The 19,928-nt window shown below is 41.4% G+C and overlaps 1 protein-coding gene across 10 annotated transcripts in view; it reads right to left on the reverse strand.

Annotated features, from left to right (window-relative positions):
• DOCK9 (dedicator of cytokinesis 9) overlaps positions 1-19,928 on the reverse strand; it is a 180,204-nt gene that overhangs the window by 17,608 nt on the left and 142,668 nt on the right. For 3 of the 10 annotated variants that reach the window (XM_077753877.1, XM_077753875.1, XM_077753874.1), the window contains exons 41-48: positions 19,707-19,889; positions 18,005-18,118; positions 17,693-17,908; positions 15,983-16,040; positions 14,974-15,051; positions 13,471-13,577; positions 1,833-1,955; positions 1,013-1,126 (exon numbers count right to left, since the gene is read on the reverse strand). In XM_077753877.1, coding sequence (XP_077610003.1) covers positions 1,013-1,126; positions 1,833-1,955; positions 13,471-13,577; positions 14,974-15,051; positions 15,983-16,040; positions 17,693-17,908; positions 18,005-18,118; positions 19,707-19,889 — 993 coding nt within the window. Of the gene's footprint in view, positions 1-262; positions 299-791; positions 798-1,012; positions 1,127-1,832; positions 1,956-13,470; positions 13,578-14,973; positions 15,052-15,982; positions 16,041-17,692; positions 17,909-18,004; positions 18,119-19,706; positions 19,890-19,928 lie in introns of all 10 variants that reach the window. The other 7 variants (XM_077753879.1, XM_077753878.1, XM_077753876.1 and 4 more) reach the window with 4 other exon arrangements.

The following is a 19,928-nucleotide window of genomic DNA, read 5'->3' on the forward strand; positions in this document are numbered from 1 at the left end:
GTCAGGTCTGCTGAACCTGACAAGACTTGGAATTGCATGGGAAGTGAAAAAGGTTGAAAACTTTAGAGTCCAGATTGGGGTTAATACTTGAAATTAAAAAAAAAAAGTTTCTCGTCTAAAAATAAGAGAGAAGATGGTGCAAAAAACACAGTATATTAAAAAAAATGCAGGCTAACATGAGACAAATAACACCCACATCAAACTAGTTTAGATGCAGTAATTTCACTACATTACTTGCTTTGTAAGCATTTACTGTAATTACCTCCACATCTGTTTCACTGTCTGTAAACTGGTATTGCTATAAAGTTATAAAAGACAATAACAGCATAAATTGAAGGTTATATAATGCTCACAGAAAACCACACACCCTAAATAAATGGATTATAATTTATATCATTTAATCATGTTAGAGACTTTGGAGGTTAAATTTTCAGTTAAATTTAAATAAGCCCTTTTATATAGGGTTTCTGAAATATTACAACAGTAAATATACTTGTGGAGAAATTATATTATAAAAGATAGAGATGCACAAGGAACAAAGGAAACCAGAAAGTCTTAATTTTGGTTTTAAAACATGCAGTATAGGTGTGTAAGGAAACAAGTGATTTATTTCTGTAAATGGAATAAAATGTTAATTTTTTTTTTTTTTTTTGGAGTTTGTAATGACTGGANTTTTTTTTGGATTTTTTAATGACTGGACAGATATACATACAGACTTGAAAAGGAAACTCGCAAACCACATGTAAGTACCAAAGATGCTGCTAAAAATGTCTTATGGAGGGAGAACTTACCGCTGCCTTAAGAAAGTAATAAAGAAAAGACAGGAAGAAAGAAAAAAAAGCAGAAAGTTTACTACTGAGGAAGATAAGAACCGTACTAAATATGACAAATTCATCAAATTAGCATTTAGAGAAAATAGAACATTTACAAAATACAATTTTATAGAATTAGAAAACAAAAAACAAGAACAAGGACTTAGAAGGACAGCCTATGGAACAGAGCGCAGACTCACCTGTCCAAAGAAGGCCACTCGGAAATACGTCCCCAGGAGCCTGCGGCCCGAGTGCATGACCTCAGTCACTTTGCTATAGGCCCGGTGTAGTGTATCATACAGATGGGCCAGCCTCTGGAAGACAGGACAAAACACCCATTTCTTCCCACTTGTAACTAGTAGAATCAGTTTTGTTTTTTCTTTTTTCTTTTTACAAATAGTTTATTGTCAAGTTGGTTTCCATATAGAATCGGTTTTAAAATAATTAAATGAGAAGACATAAGTACAAATTCCTTGGACTTGAGGAAAGGAAACAAAAACAAACCAAAAAACCAAAAACCAAAACCAAGAATGTCTTGACTGCACATTGGTAGTGACCATTTTCTCAGTTACATTTTCAGAGAGCCACCTTGCGTACTAAGGACCCATCGAATCTCTACATTACAGTAAATAACCTCTGTTTTGAAGTTAATGTGACATGTTGGAGATGGTGAAGTCTTACAATGATATTTTTTAGTCTTTGCTTTTCCTACTTTCTTTGATAAGCTCAAAGAAGCTGGACAACCCCCTTCCCACCCAGGCCCCAGCCCAGAAAGGATGACAGGGACATCGGCTTCCCACGAGGGGGGCTCTGAGGAAGAAGGCACCCGATGAATATAAAACTCTGTTCTCGGCAACCTTTTATAAGTGGAGTACCACAGTTACCAACCCTTGCTTTTTGAGATTTGGGGTTGCATAATGGCTCTGAGGTCACCTCTGACTTGTGGTCTGCTTGCTCTCTTTGCATAGAAGAAGGTCCGGGTGTGTCCTCTCACACAGGAAAAACAAACCACTCAGATACCTCAAAATCTCTCCGCTTCTCATAAATGGGGATGATGAGTTTATAGATGTCAGCGATGAGCTCATAGCGTTCAGCCTTCCAGAGTCCATCTGCACATTGTTCTAGAAGCTCCATGAGCACATCCTGATCAAAGAAGAAGGCCACCGGCCAGAAAACTGTTATAGGCAACACAACATCGTAGTCTCTGCAGAATGCTTAACCCGTTATGAGGGCTAGGAGGAAAATTTCAAAAATACATAATATTTCTCAACATTAACTTCCACACTTGTAATAGCTCATCAGTATGTCCTTTTGTAAAAAAAAAAAAAAAGATTATGTTTATTTTTGAGAGAGAGAGAGAGAGAGCATGCAAGAGCGAGTGAGCAGAGGAGGGGTGGGGGGACAGAGGATTCAAAGCAGGCTCTGCACTGATAGCAGAGAGCCTGATGAGGGGCTTGAACTCATGAAATGTGAGATTATGACCTGAGCCGAAGTTGGATGCTTAACTGACTGAGCCACCCAGGTGCCCCACTATGTTGTTTTTTAATGAGCCATTTTTCAATCATTTATAAGCAGAAATGCAGGGTCACAATGTATGACTGTGTAATAGTTAATACCATGCGAAAAACTGACATTGATCGCTTCACACAGTCTCTCAATTTTTTAGTTCTCTTTTTATAATTAGAATTTCAATCTTTTTTTTTTCCTTTCTGAGAAACAATGACAATGCTGAGACACAAAGCTATTTAGCACGGCTTCAAACCTAACTAAACACCTCAGAGCAATTTCATAATGGCATGTGGTAGGTATGACGCCTGCCATGCCAACATTCTTTCCTCCTTTCCTTGGAAGTTTCTACCTACTGGAGTTTGGGTAGTCAGCCCACCTCTAGTAAAGTCCTTGGACTCTGAAGGAAGCTATCACTTGCCATGACTCAAGGCTTGGGGCATGTAGCTCAGCTGTAAACGAATCAGCATAAATCTATTTCCTGGACACACTGTTTCAAAAGTGGATATGTGACCTAAACAGACCAATCAGGGTGAATTTTAGGACGGAAGAGACAGGAGTGTTCTCACAAGCCCAGACAGGAGAGGCAGCAGGGAGATGACTGGGGATAACATCCATCTCATGGCCAGCCAGCGGCCCGTCCGCCTTACGAACAGAGTAGAGAGCTCCCCCTCCCTCCCAAAACAACTGTATCCTGGATAACTGTTGAACACTGGCATTGATGGCTGCCAATCTCTCTGCAATTTCCTAATGGAAGGCAATTTATTACATCTTTATAGTTTAAGCCCATTTGAGTGGAGTTTCATCAATGATGTTGAGCAAAGTTTTGTGTGATTATCTGTCATCTGTGTAGCTTTGGCAAAGTGTCTACTCAGATCCTTGACTAATTTTTCCACTGGGTTGTTTATTGAGTTTTAAGAGTTCTTTATATATTTTGCAAAGAAGTCTTTTACCAGACATGTGGTTTGTAATTTTTTCCCAGTCTGTAATTTGTGTCTGGACTTCCTTAACAGTATCTTTTGAAGAGCAGAGGTTTTTAATTCTGATCAAGTTCAATATATCAAGTTTTTATTTTCTGGATTGTGACACATTCTATCGAAGCCATCTCTAACACAAGCCTGAAAAGATTTTCTCCTATGTTTTCCTACAGAAGTTTAATAGTTTTACATTTAAGTTTATGATTCATGGAGTAATTTCTAAATTTAGTATAAAGTATGGGTCAATTTTTTTATACAAATGTCCTACTGTTCCAACACCATTTGATGAAGACTATCCTTTCTCCACTGAATTGCCTTTGAATCCTTATCCAAAATCAACTGAACCATATGTGTGTGGATCTATTTCTCGCTTCCCTATTCTGTCCATCCTTGTCCTAATCAATACCACGGTTTTGATTACTACTACAGCGTTAGAGAAGGGGTTTGCCACAGTGATGCTAATGATATTTTGAGCCATATAACTCTTTGTTCTGGGGGTCTGTCCTGTGCACAATAGAATGTCTGGCAACATCCAAAACCTCTACCTACTAAATGCCATCTCCTTTCCCCATTCCCCCTAAATGCGACATTAAAAAACATTTCTAGACATTACCAAAAGTCCCCTGGGAGATGGGGGCAAAATGATCCCAGTTGAGAATCAATGCTAATTTACAGTAACCTTAAAAGTCAGATAGTATGACTCTTCGAATTTTTTCAAAGCTGTTTTGGCTGGTCTATTCCTTTTCTTTTCCATAGAAATTTTAAATGCGTTTTGTCAATTTCTACCAAAACTCCAGATAGGAGTTTGATCAGAACTGCTCTGAATCCATAAATCAGTTTAGGGAGAACTGATACCTTAACAGTATGGAATCTTCCACTCTTTGATTTTTTTCATCACTGTTTTGTAGTTTTTTAGCATAGAAACCTAGAGTTATATCTAAGTTTTTGATGTCATTATAAATAGTAATGTTTTTAAAATTTTGATGATTTTTTTCAACGGAAGTATTTATTGAATAAGATTTAAAGTCTTCCAGCATACCTGTTTGTAAGAATTATATAAAACAATCACTGATTAGGTGAAACCATGGTATAAAAATCTTTAAATATGAAAAAGGTTGGTTGATTTTTGTATATTGATTTTGTATCCCATAATCTTGCTAAACTCAATTTTAGTAATTTCTTTTGTAAAATCTTTGGAATTTCCTCTGTCACAAAGACAACCATATCTAATATGAATATAGTCAGTTTTATGTCTTTTTCTTGCATTACTGCACTGGCTAGAACTTCCAGCACAATGTCGAATAGGAGTGTTGTAAAATCAGATACACTTGTTTTATTTCCAATTTTAGAGAAAAGCACTCAGTCCTTCACCACTAAGTATAATGTTAGCTGCAAGTTTTTTGTAGATAATCTTTTTTAGGTGAGGAAGTTCCTTTCTCTTCCTAATTTTGTTTGTTTCTTTTTAGACCAAGAATGGATGTTGAATTTTTTCAAATAATTTATCTACATCAATTGAGATGGTCATGCAGTTTTCTTTCTTTATTCTGTTAATATAGTGAATTATATTGATTGGTTTTCCAATGTGAACCAACAGTGCAATCCCAGGGTAAACTCCACGTGGTCCTGACTTAATTTTCTTGTTTATATATTGCTAGATTAAATTTGCTAATATTTCTTTTAAGCCAGTTGCCTTTAAACATGTTTGTATCCTCTATTATACTGTAAATGAAGGGTAGGACCCATATTTTTCATTAGTAATGTTTCATTGCAGACCTAATGCCTACAGTTTATAGGTCCAAAAAAACTAAACACGATTAAAGCAATTATGAATCAATTTACCAGGAAATTCTGACTTAAAATAAAAATCTTTAAAGCAAGACATTTACCTCTTCTGTCATGTTTGCAAATACAAACCATAAAACTGTCATCAATGTGACCAAACTCTGAGCCAGTGCTTATAAAGAGGTACACCAGTTGCCTCATACTTTTATTGCAGGTCTTTTAACAGCAAACACTAAACATTATGTGGTAACTGCCCTAACAGGTATAGACAAAGAAGAAATCAGAAAATGTTCTAACCCCTTCTCTTCCCCTTGTGCATTTATATCAAAAAGATACACATCTCTCTTAGTTTTGTCTCAAATCTTTTTCAGTGAGAGAATCTATCCAGGCTAAGCATGACAAACTTTTTTTTTTTTCAAAAATTTTATTTAAATTCTAGTTCGTTAACATATTACACTGCTATGATTCTTCTCACACTCCCGTGATTATAAAAAAGCCAAATAAAAGCATACAAATAAAGCTTATATAATGTCTGTTTCAATACACTTATTTTCCCATATTAGTAAAACATTGAACAAAGAGGTAACCTAATTTGGTCATTGTGAGGATCAAATAAAATTTCACTCATCAAAACGCTCTGAAACTATAAACGTGTGGTGAAATTCACAGGCCAGTTAAGTAAATCTCTCTTATTTCAACCATTACTTTCCACTTTGATTTTCTTTTTTGAATGCTATCTTACTTCCACTGGACTATGTAATATCCCACAGTGTCACACACATATTTGATAGGAATTTCTTGGATGAATAAAGTAGTCTGCATTTTTCTTAGTAATATAACAATATTATTAATAGCTTCCCTTTGCTATCGGGAAGTGAGTTAACAGTCCTTTTATCAAAACCTTGCATCTCTTGCATACTTTAGGTCAAAGACGTTACCACTGGGTAGTATTTAAGCATCTTCCTTCTCAGCAGGATTGTGGGACTACAGCAGAGGTAGAAGAATTCTGAGAAGACTCAATTCCCCATCAGGGATAAGAATATTGTGCGACGAAGGCATTCTTCTAATAATGGAAGTCAAATGGAACTTTACCCATTTTTAAACTATTCTTAGGTTTAACTTATAGACTACTCATTTGGCCTCCTTTCTTAGAACACTGGCCTTTGTTCTAAGAGCAATCGTAAACTTTTTGTAAAAAACTACAATTGGTTCCACTGGTGTGGCATAACCCACACCAGAGAGGTGAATATACAATGATGATACCCTGTTTATGGATGGGATCAATGAGGCCTAAAGAGTCTTAATTCCAGGTCATAGCAGTTACAGCACAATAAGCATCTGGAGTCGTTTTAATATACTCTCATAGAAGATTGAAAATTCTTCTCACAGAGAAGAGTTATGAAAGTTGTAACTGGGCATGGTCACTATCACATTGTTAACTTAATTATTTCATTCATACATTTTACCAAGCATCTACTATGTGCCAGGCACTCTGCCGGACACTGGGGTCACAAAATAAATTTATAGAAATAAAATTAAGTTTCCGTAATTTATAAAAACAGCTGTATAGATTTTCCTCTTAATGTGGAAGGCAGGTTTTAGATGGCTTACTAGGCTTGGTCACATAAATGAAATTTGCTTTGAGGAGGAGGCCTTCAAAGACACAGAGGTTATTCACCAAAGTAGGAAGAACTGATGTACTAGACACATGACCACAACTGGAAAATGTGAGGTACATGTTAAGATACCAAGGACGAAGAAACTGATTTCAAATATGTGTCCAAACTGCAAGTCACAAGGGTAGATGCTCTGAGCTGAGAGCATTAGGGGTTTATTTATTCAACAGTAGTCAGTGTGTCTCTGGGTGAGTACGGGGGAGGCCAATGATCAGTGAATAAGGTACTTCCTGTCTCAAGGAGTCCAGTATGAAGACAGATCCATAAAGAGATTATAAAAAATTCTGATAAGTGCTGATAAAGAAGCATGCAGGCAATAAGAGGTGCAGACGGGAGCAGCATCCATCTAGTCATGGGGGAAAGGCGAGACACAGAATGTTCCAGAAAGTGGTGACTGAGTCTTAAAAAAGATCAGCATTTAGTAAGGCAAATGTGAAAGGTGGGACTAGGAAGGAAGAGAGGGAAGACACTCTAAAGAGAGGAAACAGCATGGGCAAAAGACACGGAGGTGAGGACAGCATGGTGGGTGAGGAATTTACACCTAGTCTGAAGGGTTATTCAGAGTATAAAATCTGAATCAGGGAGTAGCAAGAGATGAGGCTGGGGGCGTGGGTGTACGGAAAGGATTTAAACAGACTAGCTACACTCAAACTTTTGTATGTCAAAAATAAATTAATTACGTGTAGAATCTTGAGATACAAAAACGCATCTAGACATACGTCAACTACCACAATGACGCAGTATTCTATAAGGAAGATGTGACTTAATTTTGAAATGATCTCTGTCTATCCATGTAAGGTATCTTTACAGCAGCCTTTCAGGTGTATTTTAAATGGCCCTAGATTATGTCACTTAACAATAAATATGTATCAAATAGAGTTTTTGGGTAATCTCCTGTGCCAAATTCCCCAAATTGGGAGACAAAGATTTGAATACTGTTCTTACTCTTGTTTAGTCAAACTGGAAACATATGGAAAGTTTAATAATGATGAAACCTGAATTCATAGCATATCAATAGTCAGTTGAACTAATTATGGAAAAATCTGTCATATTTGGTTAAAAAAGATGGACTTCAACCAGGGAAACTCTCCAAAATGGTTGGAAAATGGGACCATTTTGATAAAGTGAATAGAGCTTAGTAAATAACTAAAATAAGTATCACAATGTGATGGCAATCAGGAATTAGAAAATCACATGTCATCAATTTTTATATGCTACTGGACATTATTTTATCTTGTTTTTCTGATTCAGGTGGCAGAGTTGTAGTTTATCAGTCTGATATCAGTTATTGTTATAAAGAAATGGTAATATATACTATAAAAAGCAAAGTGTGTACAGATTTTACTCAAAAACAAACAAAAATGGCTTTTATAAGAGAAAAAAGATGACCCCTTTTATAAAAGTAAAATATGGATTACTGAACATGAAAGTTTAATTTAGTCAGGTAAACTATTCAAGCCAATGTCAACTCTACATATATCTAGACATTTATAGCTGGTGCATCAAGTAATAATTCTTTGAATAGAAATAACCAGTAAAAAAAAAAACCCTAAAAACAAAAAACCAGTAATCATAGATAGTTCAATGCGAGAGACCATGCGTCAATACAAAATTGTAGAGTCATAGAAACTATGATGTCATAGTAATTAAACACTGGGACATATATAAATAATATTCTTAATATAAATTCCAGGTATTAATTTACCTGAAATTCTCAATAATCACAGCACCTGAAATCCAGAGCTAATCCAGACAACGGCAGCTAGACAGTGATGACCTTGAAAGGTGATTATGTAGAAGGCCTAATCGTTTTATCACCTTGCTTAAAATTTAAATGCCAAGATAGATCTTGTAAATTGCCAATCCATGCAGAAAAGTAGAAGTAATTACTGGTTGGAAAAAAAATCCTCAATGAACTTAATGCATCTGGAAAGCTCACATTTTATGTTTTTAGACTGACCTTAAAAAGATCTCAGTACACTGAGCTCATCAGTTCCATTTTCAAGTGTGCCACAGCAATGCAACGAAGGCCACCGAGCACCTGTCTGTCTGTGGGATCAGCACACTAATGTTGTGTACGGGGTGGGGGTGGGAGGGGTTGTGCACAAAAAAGCCTATAGTAGCCTGTGTACGTGCAGGGTACTTAAACATTTTCATTTAAATGTCACTTGTTCCATCTGCCATTGATTAATTGAATCTAACCTTACTTATGAAACAAAATGCTGTCTCTATTATCTGCCATTTAGAAAGAAAGTAAATGCGTGACTGGGCTTGGGTAATGGCAGACTTCATGGCTTAATTCACATCTCCACCATATTATCCTTCTCAAGTTTAAGTTGAGAACCCCTTCCAGCAGAATAATCACTTGGGATGCTTGTTAAAATACAGACTCCCAAAATAAATAAACCAAAACCAAACCAGATTCCAGGCACCACACTCACCCAACTGAATATGGGGACTGGCAGAGCAGGGAGCTTGGGAACCTGAGTAACTTCTAAGCACGCTGAAACCTGAGGACTATGGTGCCTAGTAAAGCTGTCTGAGGCAGGCATATCACTAATGTGTCCGCAAGCTGACACATGGCACATAGGTAGTCTATGGAATGAATCAGTGTGTGTAAACAGAGAAAGTTCCATGGGGAGCCTGAGTGGCTTAGCCAACTGAGCAGACTCTTAATTTTGGTTAAGCATCTGACTCTTGACTTTGGCTTGAGTCACGATCTCAATATTTGTGAGTTCGAGCCCTGTATCAGACTCTGCCTTGACAGTGCGGAGCCTGCTTGGGATTCTCTGTCTTCCTTTCTCTCTGCCCGTCTCCTGCTCTCTCCCTCTCCAAAAATTAAATAAAATAAAAATTAGAAATTTCCAGGTCAGAGAGAACTCAGACAACTTCCAATTGAGACTGTAAGGGACCGTGGTTTCAGTGTTTGTCCTCAAGGGGAAGAAAGCCTCAAATGCAGTACAGTGTGCCAGGGCAGGGACCACATCTTGCTCACACTTTTATCTCCAGTACCTAGTTCAGTGCCAAGGAAGCCATGTAAATATTTGCAGAACGAAGCGGGACATTTAGGTCCTGGCGTGAGCCAAGGGTAGAGCAGTTAGACCAGTTCCATGGGCGAAGTCCACCAGTCACTACTACTGCACTACTGCACTGACCTGAAGGACTACAAACGGGCCTCCATGGACACTGATTTGGGGGTTAGGAAGAAATTTCACCAAGTGGGCAAACAGTGAGGATGGACTGTATTTTCTATCCCTGCTTCTGGAATCCTTCTTGGCCCCGTCCTTCCTTGCTCTGTGCTTTGGGAGGTCAGCGCACCAGACCGCTGGCCTGCATGTCCTCTGGCTCCTGGCTGAGTTCAGACAACAGAAGGCTCAGGAGGAGCCTGGAGGGCAGGAGGAGAGGGAGGATGGGGTGGCTCTGCACTTACCCCTCTCTGCCAGGGGGCAGGACTGAGCTCTCCCCTAAAACTTGTCAGGCGGTCCCTCTGTGTGGTTTCTCTCCCCTCCCCTGGCCCACAGGGGGATGGATGGTAACCCAGCTGCCGCTCACCTCAAGGGTACTGAGATATTACTTATTGGTTTCCCTATAGCCTGTCCAAACTTTGCAAAAATAGTCCCTTTATTAGCCTTTCTTCAATGTCCTGAGTATGCTGCCTATTTCTTCACGGGGTCCTGAGCAAGGAATCCCCAAAACTTCGTGGGCTGTGTGGAGTTCTGACACCACAGGGGATAAGGAAGTCTTCAATCTGCACAGGATCCAAACTGCATAACAGAACTGTAAACAGAAATAGGATGTTTCTTTTTATCTAATCAAAAGCAGCTGGGAGGGAGTCTGCTCTTTAGATCAGAGTCAGGGAAGATGAACTGAGATCAATAAAAACACATCTAAGGTCTGCTGTTAGAGGAGAATTGTGTACTTTTATGCAGCTCCACGAAAATCCTATTAGGAGAGCATGAGGCATTTAAGTACATCTAATAACCCAGATTAAAGGGGCAATGATCTTTATTAAGCTATATGTTACACAACTATTCCCCTCAGCTTTTCCCAAAACTCCATCTGGGAGAGGAGATGCTCAACTTTCTTTTTCTTGAAATGTCCTGATAGCCAAAGCCAAAAATGTGTGCAGCAACTTCTGTTTTCCTGGCTTTTAGAAGATGTTATTGTTGGGGCGCCTGGGTGGCCCAGTCGGTTAAGCCTCTGACTTCAGCTCAGGTCATGATCTTGTGGTTCGTGAGTTTAAGCCCCTCGTCAGGCTCTGTGCTCAGCTCAGAGCCTGGAGCCTGCTTCTGATTCCCTCTCTCTCTGCGCCCCACCCCCCTTTATGCTCTCTCTCTCTCTCAAATAAATAAACATTAAAAAAAATTTGTTTAGAACATGTTATTCTTTCAACTCCCAGCTACTTTCAGTCTTGAGGTGCAGGGGTTGCTGACGACTTTATAACCCCACCGAGTCATACCCTAATCGTTATAGATCGTCACGTACTATGGACCTTGTTAAATATTTACCAACTTTATGCTTCAAGGACAGGGTGGAAAATCCATATTCTGGAAATAATTGATAAAATTACCCCCCTCATGTGTTTAGTTATCACTCAGACTGGATGCCATTCACAAATTTCCTCAAGAAAGCCTGTGTGTGATTTCCTAGGTGGCTTCCCTCGCCTGCAGTGACTACTCCAGCCTGGTATTAATCAGATGAGCAACGCTGAGCTTCATCTTATCATCCCCGTGGGACAGGTCACAGAGGACTGTTTACTTTCAGCTCTACTTGTTCTTGGCATCGTTGCTTTCCTTATCAAATTCTAAACAAAATGCTGGACCCTGGAGGTCTGTCTAGGCACGAGGGGATAAGGGTACTTTCTGCAAGGAGACAATACATTCAAGCCTCTTCTCAGAGAAGAACCCAGTCAAACTCACCTTGAAGGAGGAGTTCAAAGCCAAGAGCATGCAAGGTTTCACACTTCAGAGCAAAACTTAAAAATTACCATCTGACCAGGCATTTCAAGGTAGAGAGGGAGCTGAACTGTTAATGCCATGTAATAACTGGCCTTTTTTTTTTTTTTTAAATCCTTCAGATACTCAGAAAATTTTATCTATTGTGGTTAAAATTACTTTAATATTTACATGTGAAATGCACTCAATATATTATCCTTCTTTCTCATGCTTAATTTTTAATTGAGAGGTTCATTTGAGACCAATTTATGACAGTGGTTCTTGAACTTTGGGGGCTTAGGACCCCTCTATCATGAAAATTGTTGAGAATTCCTTAAAAATTACTGAGTACTTTTATGTATATGGGCATTATCTTTCAATATTTATTATATCAATATTATATGGAATGGAAACTGGAAAATGCTAAAAGGTTTATTAATTTAATTAAAATAAGAAACCTATTCTATGTTAACAAAAAATAACATTTCTTAATAAAAAAAAATATTTTCACCCCTCCCCCTAAAAATTTAGGGGAAAGAGCAGCACTATTTTACATTTCTGCAACTCTAACATCTGGTGTCATCTGCTTCTGCTTTCAATCTGTTCAGTATGCTCTTGTGGATGACGTATACACAGAAAAGTCCAGCTTCACGCAGACATTCAGTTGGAAAAGAAAGGACCTCAAAGGCTTCCTAAAAGGTCCAGGGCTCCCTGGACCACACTTTGAGAACTGGCTCCATTAACATGTACTGGTCAATGTAACTGGGGATGTTTGATCCTAGTCCTACTTACTGGGCAAGAACATGATTAAAAATCCTAATGTTAATAGTAGGACCTCAACCTCATAAAACAAATACAACAGAGGAAGAACGTGTTTCTTTCTTTCTCTGTTCCTTCTCTCTACACGAAGAAACAATTTTATTTTTCCTTATTTAAAAGACAGGCAGGATCAACAAGCTTTCCCTTGACTGTTTCATTCTGTTCTGAGCTGAGGGGAGGCGGGCACACGTGAACGGCAGACACTGGCCAAAGAGGAAATTCTGGGAACACAAGCAGACAACTGGCATTTGTTTAGATTCTTGGCTTTATTTCAAACCTTTCTAAGTCCAGGTAAGTGGCTGCAAGGTGATCCTGTTTTGGTAAGAAAGTTACAGAAACTGCCACAATGATCTTAAGTCAAACTTTCTGATCCCTATTGGGGGTGGGACAGGGTGGTCTTCTTTACTAGTGGTGAGAAGGATCTGGACGAAGGCACTCAAACGGAGGCAGGGAACCAGGCCTGCTCTGCCCTGGAGCCCAGTCTGGCCTCGCATGGCTTTGAGTGTCTGTGGACACGGGAGAGAGGTCAGTGTTGGAGACACTGATTTAAAAGTCAGAGAGGCCGGTTAGTTCGGATGGGTGGAACGTGGTGCTAATAATAAAAGTCAAATTAAAATAGCAATAAAACCCATGAACTGGAGAAATTAATTGCTGGAAAGAATGAGAAACCTTCTGGTCAGAATACTGGACCTTTTACCACAAGTGGTTGAGCCTTCAGCCTCCTAAACGAGCTCCTCAAGCTCTTTCCAGAGAAAAGGAGGAAACCCTCGAAAGGGGAATTTTCCCTAGAAAGGGGAATGGCAGAATTTCGCTGCTCTGGGTCAGCCATCTGGGGTATTATTTTGGTCAGGGCGAAGTGTGTAGCTGGCCGCTGCTGAGGGGACAGCCTTGTGTGATGCACGCAGAGCACAGCCACCCTGAGATCCTCACTGGCCCAACCACCCCGGCACGCTGAGGCGCTCACCTCGTTGAAATGGACGTCCTGCATTCCGACATCTTCCATCATGGAGGCCTCCTCGTCTATGTTGGGGGTAATGACCCTGAAAGCTGTGCATCCTTGCCTAAACATGCCTGGAATGGAGATAGCAGGTGAGAGAGCTGGTCAGTGACCTGCCAGCGGCCGGACCTAGGGGGCTCTTCCCGCCTGCCACGTTTCTGTGCTGAGCGACATGACTGACTTCGAAATCTCTATGTCTCAGGCTCCCGTTCTCACGGGGAGCCTCTGTGCGCTCTTCACTTGCTTCCTCATAGTTCACCTTCACCGCCCTCAATTCTTTGCTCATCCTTTCAAGTTTTCACCCACCTTTATGAAAATGTATGTAATCTTTAAACAAACTGTAAATAAACTGCAACAGGTATTGGATCCCCAATTAATAGTTAAAAAAATAAAAACATTACTTTGGTTTGGTAAGATGGGCCATGCTCAGGGACCAAGAAAGATAAAGCCAAAGCCAATCAAAGAGAAACACAGGATTCAAAAAGACCGGTTTCCTTCAAGCTGTCACCTCCCCTGCTCTGGCTGGGGGTAACCCCGAACTCAGGTTAGAATTCGCTCTTCTCTTTCACAAAGCAATCTCCCAAGATGTAACTCAACGGCCCCAGCCTCGAGCTGAGAGCCTATCTTAGCTGGTTCCAGATCTGCTGTCTGAGGGGTAAGGGGAGGCCTCCTTTCTTCCCCCAAACCAGAGCGAGAGCCCACACAGCATGAAGTCAGGGCCTGTGCACTCTGATTCTCCTGGGGAAATGGTGTGAGGCTGGACTGGGGTAAACAACCAGGATAAGAATAAAGCCCTTCAGCGATAATGGCCTATTTGGGGCCTTCAGTGAACTTGGAGTCACTGGGGAGAAGTCCTCTGTCTGCTGGACAACGTCAGCCGGTCAAAGGTAATCAAGTACAGAAGGACCTCAAATGCCTCTGCCATTCTATTTTGAGATCACTTTACAATAAAACAAAACAGAAGTCAAAACTTGAATGGAGACCTCCCCCATGTCCGGGAAGAGAGGAGTACAGCATATTCTGGCATCAAGTCCCGGAAGAGTAGATTGTGAAGTCAGGGAGTTTTCTGTGACGTGACGGTCAAGGTTTCCGAGCCATTCACAGGCTGTCTAAGGTCTCTGCCACTGTCCCACTGCAGACCTACTTTTATTCTTCAGAGACCAAACCTTCCCCTACGACAAGCATTACTCTAGGAACTGGAGGCTATGTTCACGTACAAAAAGCAAAATGACAGAAGCCAACCACCTAGGTTTCCAGCTACGTTTAAATATGCACCTCAGCTCTAGGGGTCCAAATGCTTCCCCTCCTCGCACAGGAACAGACCGCCATGGAAACCGGAGAGGACAGGAAGGCAGGGAAGGAGAGCCGAGCCTATCCATGCAGCGTTGCAAGAGAAAGCCCCCACACCTCTAAGTGTCCTGCGGACAGGGCCGTGGGGGCTGCGGGGGCCGGGCCCACCCTCAGGCTCACCTCCCCGGCGCCTCCTCTGGCACGTGCTGTGGCTGTAGGGGAAGAGGGGCAGCTCCGGACGGAGGGCTATGTCTGCTTCTAAACACGAGGAAATGTGTTACCTGACAAAACGTCTCAACAGCAAATCACGCCAGTAGCAAGAGAATACGGAGCCCTTCTTTAAGTTCTTTCTCGTTTGGGCTCTGATGTAGGTACAACCCTAGACTCCCTCAAATTCCATTCCAAACAGCCAGCTGTCCCAGAAATACACAAATTCCCTGGCCTTGGCACATGACTTTATATCATTTCTCACATTGTAAATGTACTCGTCAGCCAGATCTGGGGCTGCTGTGATCTGGGACACAGGCACACGCAACCAGCTTTTCTAGAAACCTTGCTGTTCTTGATTTCAAAATGGAAATGAGCAACTGGTGTTTAACCAAAAGAACCCGTGAACGAATTTATGGCCTGCTCATCTGGGAACAAACTATATGTGATGCACAAATGAGCGGCACCCACACACTCCTGCCTTCTCCTTCCCTGGGGAGGCCAGAGTTTCTAGCCAACAAGGCTGCCTTCCCACACGGTAGAGCCAACTGGGCCGCGGTTCCAGAAAACACTGTCTAATAATCTCCTGTTACAACTGCCATTTGATTGATAAACAGTTCTAGTGGGAATCTTAAGGGAAAATAAATCTCAGCTTGAGACTGGGCAGTCAAGGACACCCAGATGCAAAGCTCATTAACTAGTTTTTTTTTTTACAAGATAGGGAGGGCCATTAGTTAAAGGTTATACAATAACATGCCATATAGTTTTGTTTTTGATATTGGCATTTCTGCTGTGCCTACCAAGCCAAGCAAATGTCTTACCGGTGAATAACATAATAAATATAGTGTGCGCGCGCGCACACACACACACACACACACACCCAAAGCCCCCATCTCCCGATCTTTCTGAACGGCTCTCACTTGTCTTTGCTGCTTCATACAGCTTTGTATTCATTTCACAGAACACAGGAATCATTCCTTACCTTTTCGCGTGAGATATTCTGCCACCAGGGCTGTGACATGGACATAACACATTGCTGCCTACAAAAAAAGACACATGCTTCAGAATCAACGACTGTAGAGCCTGTCATAATGCTCACAAACAAGAATCTAACGACTGAACATACTTACAATAGATCTCAAAGGAGCTACGGTTTCTAAGAGCTGACACCTTACCTTTTGAAAAAAGTGGAACAATTCACAGAGGGAAATTTTGAAATAAATTGCAAATTGAGACAAATGGTAGTACATTTACTAAAGCTCACTTCTATTTAGGATTGCTGAACTTGATCACAGAAGATAAAAAAAGCATTTTTTTCTTATACTATCGAAGATTTCTGCATCATTTCTCTTAAGGTAAAAAGAGGCCCATTTGAAGAAAACACGTGTGTCTTCCTAGATTTTTGGAAAACTGCTCATATTTCAGCAGCTAATATATTTTTCTCTCAACTTAAAAAGGTGTAGTAACTACTTCCCAACATGGAATTATAAAACAAAATTATAATTTGATGTTAATTAGATAACATTATAAACACCTTAAAATGAAATAAAAAAAATAAATTTTTCTTATGAAGTTGCCACAGTGTTATAAAAAAATCACAAATAGTTGTTGGAAATGAACCTGATTCTGATGCCTGAGCCCCGATTCTTGTCAGAATGACAGAAAAACTACTACTGGCAGTAAAACGTAATTCACTGTTATAGCTAAAATATTTAAATTTATGGTCAAACAGAATGGACTTCTTGAATAATCAATATATAAAAATAGTTACACGAAGCTTTCAGATGTAGAACATAATTTTGCTAATTTAGACAATTATCAGACGTTTAAGAGTAAAAGCACGGTTCTTCGGGAATACTGTTGTTCACACCTGAAAGTCTTAGGCACAAATCTCAAACACGGTTTTTCCTCCCATACGGCCTACTGCTTTCTTTAATTTCGCTCCTTTTACAGCTGATGTCATGGAGACCCAGAGGGGTTAACAAAGGGCCCAATGTCACAGACTTAGGAAGAGCTGGATGTGATAGTCAGTCTGTCTCTGGACCCCTCACGTCCAGCTCTCTGCTGCCACCCTATCGACTGAGAGAAGCGTGGCCGCTCCGGACAAGGGTAGCAATCTCATACTGACTACATCCACAGACAACAGACCACTTCAAAAAGGAAAAAGCAATGCCCTATCATTGCTTTAATGGGAAAATTAAACATCATAAAAGGGCTGAATTTTAGAACAAGAGAGGAGCTTCGATGCAGGAGCTGAGCACACTTGAGTCAGCAGGCATCCGTGTGAGCACGGATGCGAAGAGCTTTCAGGGTATGCTCTCCTGGGGCAGGAACATGCCCCCTACTGTGTTGTAAATTACCAAGATGCTTACAAGACTGTGAAGCATCCCTTCTTTAATTACTGGGATATTTTCTTAAAATTAGTTTTTTTTTTTTTAAACGTTTATTTATTTTGAGTGAGCAAGGAGCGGGGGACAGAGAGGGGAAGACAGAGGATCCGAAGGGGGCTCTACACGGACAGCAGAAAGCCTGATGTGGGGTTTGAATTCATGAATTATGAAATCATGACCTGAGCCGAAGTCAGACTGACCGACTGAGCCACCCAGGCACTCCCTTAAAATCGGTTTTGCTTGGCGAATGAGACGTAACTAGTTTTTCCTAGAAGCCCAGACAGAGAGGCCTGCAGGCCTACCTCGGAGAGATCCCCGTTTTTGACGTGGATCCTGGCCATGCTGTCCAGCCATGTCTTCCTGAGCTCGGGGGTGCTGGCGTAGGACTTGGCCAGACTGTACTGGAGGTCCACCAACATCTCTGGGTCATTCTCGTGCTCCTTCATCTGGGCGGTGGCCATCAGAACCGTGCGGATCCTCTTGGTCAAGTCCTTCACATCCGAGGAGAAGGTGGTGTGCTAAAGCAAGGGAGAGGAAGGACACGTGGCTTTCGGCTGTGCTCTGCCTGTCCGCACACGGACTAGACCAGGAGGCAGGCTTGGGGGGCCACCCACCTTGATGAGCCTGTCACTGTTGGCACAGTTGTTGATGATGGACAAGGACTGTTGGAATCTGGTCCCCCCGATGCCAACAACATCAGCTATCAGCTGGCTGACGGAAATAATGACCTTAGGGACACACAAATGTGAACAGATCATTTCACCTTCAAATGACCCTCCAGACTTGGCCCCTTGTCTTCAGTTAGGATGTGCATGAAAACAAGGCAAAGTTCTGAGCAGAGATCATTTCAATGCAGGAAATAATGCCTGAGTCATCTTTTTCCCCTTTCAAGAATCATTCCAGAAGGTGATTTTGCTATCCTTAAGTATTCTGTTTGCACAGCAAAATGCTAATCAGGAGAGCACAGAGGCACGAGAGTCAGATAAGCCCAAACCACTTGGATAGTTACTCACTTTCTCTAATAAAATGGGAGACCTTTTCACTTACCTCAATGGTTACTGGTTTGGGACTTATACACACTAAATATTCAATAAGTGGGCTGTCCTTTGTATTTGTTGTTAAAACATTTGCATATTAACTATGTAATGTGGGGGATGTGTCTTTACTGAGGTCTGTCAAGTGCTCTGCCTTTACCCAGTTATTCAAAGTAAAAAAACGGACGCCATCCTTATTCCCTCCTTTTCCTTACCCATCCCCAGGTACAATCAGTCACTAAGCCCTGTGAACTCATGCTCTTCTTCTAACCTCACCATGCCTGGTCTAGGGCACCATCTTCTCTGGCCTGGGTTTGACCATGGCTTCCTCAAAATCCCTCCAGCTCAGCCCGACTCCCCTGATCCATTCTCAGCTCCAGGTCCAGGCAATCCCTCCAAATATGTGATGATGTCTTCTCAACTTGTTCTCAACCATATTCTTAATTCACCATGAGGACCGTGTCCAGTTCCCTGGATTGGCCCTTCCGCTGGTGCATCTATGGCCTGAAACATGCTCACCCTCTAGAGTGAGGGCTCATCCTTCACATCTTCTGAGAAGCCTCTCCGCCCCAGCCAGATGCCCCTCCCCTCTGTGGTACACTCAAGCTCCTCTTTCACAGCACTGGGGACAGTGCACTGACAAAAGCCTTGGGGTCTGTCTGTGTTCCAGTGGGGAACATGTACGCTCCATGAGGGGCAGGGGAGGGTTCCGTCTTGTTCATGGTTGCATCTGTGAATCCTAGCATGTAGTTTGCAAACAGTAAGTATTTGCTTAAAAAAGGAATAAATACAGAGATGGAGAAGGCATTCCTACATGAGTTTGTAGAAAAAGTCTACAAAAATACTTAAGCCTTTTCCGTATCATGCACGGTTCCCAAGGCAGAGCATCTGAGACATGTTAACTCTGGAGGGATGGCAGGTGTGTCAGTAGACGGAAGACAGAAAAGAACCACTTTGGACTTTCTATGTTCTGGCTAAGACGTTCACTATCGGGCATCCCCACGCAGATTCTAATAGATTGTGATTCAATGGAATTTCAGTCGGTCCAATACCGAGTCAATGTTTAAATGTCACCTTGCCAACAGAAACACACTCTAGGTCCAAATCTTACACCGTGGAGAATGAAACAAACCAAACCAGTGAACGTGACTTTCCAGTTTTCCACCGCCAGGCCAGACCTTGTCGTGCTCACACACAGTTAAATCGGTAAGCACGACAAAGTCTTCCTGCTAAAACAGAATCCCACAGGTGCACCTTCGTTGGAAAGTGAGACTACACACACCTGCAAATGCGTCCGGACAAAGGACTTCTTTCCAGTGTAGTCGAAGTTGTTCCTCATGAGGAAGTAGAGCAGCTGGGAGGCCTCGGTTCGGATGGAGCTCAGCTTGGAGTTGCAGCATTTCAGGATCTCATAGCACAGAGCGGCACACATGTCGGCCCTCCCTTCGTAGAACGTCGAGGGAAACTGGGGGGAACAGGAGAGAGTGAAGCCCATGTGGAGATT

The sequence above is a fragment of the Crocuta crocuta genome, unplaced genomic scaffold (assembly GCF_008692635.1).
Source record: "Crocuta crocuta isolate KB4526 unplaced genomic scaffold, BGI_CrCroc_1.0 scaffold31, whole genome shotgun sequence".
NCBI lineage: Eukaryota > Metazoa > Chordata > Mammalia > Carnivora > Hyaenidae > Crocuta > Crocuta crocuta.